At 53.1% G+C, this 4,667-nt stretch overlaps 1 protein-coding gene across 1 annotated transcript; it reads left to right on the top strand.

The window, feature by feature from the left end:
• The first annotated feature begins 288 nt into the window (after positions 1-288).
• On the top strand, positions 289-3,295 carry Kcna5 (potassium voltage-gated channel subfamily A member 5). The gene has a single exon (XM_055609436.1). The coding sequence runs from the start codon at positions 695-697 to the stop codon at positions 2,495-2,497; it is 1,803 nt and encodes a 600-aa protein (XP_055465411.1). The 5' UTR covers positions 289-694; the 3' UTR covers positions 2,498-3,295.
• The last annotated feature ends 1,372 nt before the right edge of the window (positions 3,296-4,667 follow it).

Below are 4,667 nucleotides of genomic sequence, written 5' to 3'. Positions count from 1 at the left end.
ACACGAGGAACTGTATTAAAATGTAGCAGAGGTAGAAAGGTTGAGAGGCATCCCTCTAAAGAAAAATTGTGCAGAGGGCTCTCTTCTCCAGTCTCTCATACTTAGCTAAAAGCCTTTCCCTTCCATCTAAAGCATTTCCCACCCTCTGGCGTCCCCTTGGCTTTCAGTGAGTTCCCAGGTGATCTGAGATCCCGAAGCTATTCTCATCCTGTTGCCCTGGGAGTCTCAGCACTCCTGGTACAACCTGTTCCTTGCTCCTCCCGCTCCTTCCCTCCGCCCCTTCCTGTCCTTGTTGCTGGAGCCCCAGCTGAACCCTCCAGAGAGACACTCTCTGACTCTGTCCCCAGAGGAGAAGGGGGAGGGGGAGGAGGAGAGGAGGGAGCCACAGAGGGCGGAGGCCAGGGAGCTCAGCCAGAGAGGGGCTGCTGGAGGTTGCATCTGCTGGAAGGAGGCTTTTCTGCTGCCTGGTAACCAGCTGCCAGAACACTGAGAAGGAGAGAAGAGAGAGAGGCAGGGAGCAGGGGCAGCGGCTTCTTGACGTCAGGACCAGCCAAGGGGATCGGGCCAGCTACCCAGCCAGCCCAGAGCCAGCTGGGCCCTTGGCTAGAGAGGAGCCCCACACAAGGCGCAGAGCGTGAGCTGGGGGTGTGGGAACCGGTTGTTTGGGGCGCAGCATGCCCCCTGCCCCCGGGCCATGGAAATCTCCCTGGTACCCCTGGAGAACGGCAGTGCCATGACCCTCAGAGGAGGAGGGGAGGCAGGGGCAAGCTGTGCGCAGACCCCCAGGGGAGAGTGCGGGTGCCCTCCGCGGGCTGGCCTCAGTACTCAGTCTAAAGAAACCTCACCGAGGGGGCGCACCGCTCAGGAGGGTGCGGACGAGGGTGAGCGGCCTTTGCCCCAGCTGCCCCAACCTAGAAGGCCATCTGCTGAGGATGAGGAGGGAGAAGGCGACCCTGGCCTAGGCTCAGTGGAAGAGGACCAGGCTCCTCAGGACACAGGGTCGCTCCATCACCAGCGTGTCCTCATAAACATCTCGGGGCTGCGCTTCGAGACACAGCTGGGCACCCTGGCGCAGTTTCCCAACACGCTCCTGGGGGACCCGGCGAAGCGCCTGCGCTACTTCGACCCCCTGAGGAACGAATACTTCTTCGACCGCAACCGGCCCAGCTTCGACGGCATCCTCTATTACTACCAGTCCGGGGGCCGCCTGCGCAGGCCGGTCAACGTCTCCCTGGATGTGTTCGCAGATGAGATCCGCTTCTACCAGCTTGGGGACGAGGCCATGGAGCGCTTCCGGGAGGATGAGGGCTTCATCAAGGAAGAGGAGAAGCCCCTGCCCCGCAACGAGTTCCAGCGTCAGGTGTGGCTTATCTTCGAATACCCAGAAAGCTCGGGCTCCGCCAGAGCCATCGCCATCGTGTCGGTCTTGGTTATTCTCATCTCTATCATCACTTTCTGCTTGGAGACTCTGCCTGAGTTCCGGGATGAACGGGAGCTGCTCCGCCATCCCCCAGTGCCGCCCCAGCCCCCCGCCCCCGCCCCCGCCCCGGGGGCCAATGGCAGCGGGTCCGGTGGCACTTCTTCCGGCCCCACAGTGGCGCCACTCCTGCCTAGGACCCTGGCCGACCCGTTCTTCATCGTGGAGACCACCTGCGTGATCTGGTTCACTTTTGAGTTGCTCGTGCGCTTCTTCGCCTGCCCCAGCAAGGCCGAGTTCTCTCGGAATATCATGAACATCATTGATATTGTGGCCATCTTCCCTTACTTCATCACCCTGGGCACCGAGCTGGCAGAGCAACAACCGGGGGGAGGTAGCCAGAATGGGCAGCAGGCCATGTCCCTCGCCATCCTCAGGGTGATCCGACTGGTCCGGGTCTTTCGAATCTTCAAGCTCTCCCGCCACTCCAAGGGGCTGCAGATCCTGGGTAAGACCTTGCAGGCGTCCATGCGAGAGCTGGGGCTGCTCATCTTCTTCCTCTTCATCGGAGTCATCCTCTTCTCCAGCGCTGTCTACTTCGCAGAGGCAGACAACCAGGGCTCCCACTTCTCCAGTATCCCAGATGCCTTCTGGTGGGCAGTCGTCACCATGACCACTGTAGGCTATGGGGACATGAGGCCCATCACTGTGGGAGGCAAGATTGTGGGCTCACTGTGCGCCATCGCTGGGGTCCTCACCATCGCCCTGCCTGTACCTGTCATTGTCTCTAATTTTAATTACTTCTATCATCGGGAGACAGACCATGAGGAGCAGGCTGCCCTGAAGGAAGAGCAAGGCAACCAGAGGCGCGAGTCTGGGCTGGACACAGGGAGTCAGCGGAAGGTCAGCTGCAGCAAAGCCTCCTTCTCCAAGACTGGGGGTTTCCTGGAGAATTCTGACAGTATCAGGAGGGGTAGCTGTCCCCTAGAAAAGTGTCAGCTCAAGGCCAAGAGCAACGTGGACTTGCGGAGGTCCCTGTATGCCCTCTGTCTGGACACTAGCCGGGAAACAGATTTGTAAAGAGAGATTCATGGAGACAGGTGACAGTGGAGCTGGGAACAGGGGTGGTCCCCTTGAGCCTGGGTATCTGCTTTATACCACAGAGTATTTTAAGCCCACCTGGTCACCAAAGTCCAGATGCCTGCCTTTCACCTTTTCACCCTTTCCACCCTCCTGTTCTCTAACTTCCTCATTTTCCTGTGCTTTCCGTAATACTAAGGGTCACCTATTTTTAAAAAGTATCACATTCCATGACGCAGGAGCTGTTGAAATGTTGAGCACTGTAAGATGGATGTATTCATAGCCAGTTTTCTATACCCAGCACAGGGATAACTCAAACAAATAGGACTTTAAATAGCTCATATCCCAGGAGATTTCATAGCCCTCCCTATCCCTGTGCTCCAAATTTACTTTACATGTGTTTGGGGCAAATATTATTTTTATGGCTGATGGGTGCATTTTGTACAGTGGTGTACATAAAGAATATTTGGGTATGTTCTTAAGATATACTTTGAATTGTGAAAGAGTTGGGGGTCATCTTTTCCTGGGACCTTCAAGGCCAGAGACCCTGCAAAAGATGTTCAGGTTCCTGTGTTCCCAAGCTTCTCATTATTCTGGGATGTGCTATTGGTGCTTTGTGTCTAGGGTAGAGATTGTTCTAGAAGACCAGCAAATCTTTTTTTTTTCTCTCTTCTCTTTTGGTTCCCCTTAAACATTTCTTGTGACTCTCTTCACAGAAGCATTTAATGACGTTGGAGGAACACTTTTGCAGATTCCTTCTTTTTGTTTTGATCCCAGCAAATAAAATGTGACTCCATCGGGCAAGTGTGAGCTTTTCTATTGCTGACGGGTGTTTGACATGTTAAAGGGTGAAGTCTGACACTTGCTGTCTGGTATTACAGTCAGTGCAAATGCACTCACAGGGCTAGGGAATTCAGGAGGCTCAGAGTCACCTATTGGACTGATCTCTCTGAGCTTAAACAGGGGGTCTCAACCTGTGGCTTGAGACCTGTTTTGGGGGTCACATATCAAACATTTACATTACGATTCATAACAGTAGCAAGGTTGCAGTTATGAAGTAGCAGCAAGGTATTTTCATGGAGGGGGGGTCACTACAGCATGAGGAGCTATTAAAGGGTTGCAGCGTTAGGAAGGTTGAGAAGCAATGACTTAGAAGGATGATAGATGGATTGTTTGTGTTGAGGCTGTGTGTGGCATTGGTGTATTACAGTCAACACAGACTGTAGTGGGGTTAAAGGAAAGGGCTGATGAGCTACACCCTGCAACTATCCTCTTATGACCCCAGACTCTGGGTTTCTCAAGGTTGTCGTCTTTACTGTAAGTCCTACGTTCTCCTTGTTATTGTTCTCTGTAGCTCAGAGCAGCAAGCCTGATGCTCACAGACAAGCCCATTCAGAGGAGCATAGTCTGGTGAAGCTCAAGGCAAGTGACTGCCTGTTCGTGACCCGAGCTTGGCTGGGCAGAGGTGTGAGCCATGTCTTCATGGTGGTGGGTATGAAAGGGTTTCCTTGTTCTGGTTAAAGGACAAACTGTAGGTTCACCCCCATAACCCTTCAACTCAGAATGAATCTCTTTGTTCCTCTTTCAATTGGATGGTTTGTGGCATAAGCCCACAGCAGGTTTAATTCCAACTGCATTTTCTCTCTGAGTTCTGAGCTGTCTCGGTTCCTGCTGTTGCTTTTTCTATTGAGTACAGGCTGGTGGTTTTCCAGCCTTACCAGGGAAGGCCACTGGTCCCATCATTCCTACTTCAAGATGACCCTGAGTTGAGTGGCTAATTCTGAGAATGTGGCTGGGTCTCCCTATTAGTGATCCGCTAAATTCTAAGTCTAAAATTTGCGGATTTAAATAAGGCAGGATGTAAAAAAAAAGTGTCTGAATACCCACAGTCATTTCTTGTTAAGAACTGTTCTAATAGCAGCTGATCTACTGGGGAGACAGGAGGACCCAGCAGACTGGCTCTGTTGGTTTTCAGTGCAGGCTAAAGCTTAAGGAGGAGGAGCAAGAGGCCCTGTTGGTTTACAACTTGCAGTATTCTGAAAAACAGGACATCTGCCAGAATTCTGCTCCACAGCGTCACCTCTGACTTTTCTGTGCCTTGAAAGCTAGTGGTTGAGATTTGGCAGTGGCCTGGGAGTTGGATCTGGGCTCTGCCTTCCCTGCAAAGCAA

The sequence above is a fragment of the Psammomys obesus genome, unplaced genomic scaffold (genome assembly GCF_907164565.1).
Source record: "Psammomys obesus unplaced genomic scaffold, mPsaObe1.curated_primary_1811, whole genome shotgun sequence".
Taxonomy (NCBI): Eukaryota; Metazoa; Chordata; class Mammalia; order Rodentia; family Muridae; genus Psammomys; species Psammomys obesus.
Note: the sequence above shows the minus strand (reverse complement) of the source record. Positions and strands in the feature narration are given on the sequence as shown.

Coding starts and splice junctions, on each gene's coding strand:
- Kcna5 (XM_055609436.1), top strand. CDS start 695: ATGGAAATCTCCCTGGTACCCCTGGAGAACGGCAGTGCCATGACCCTC.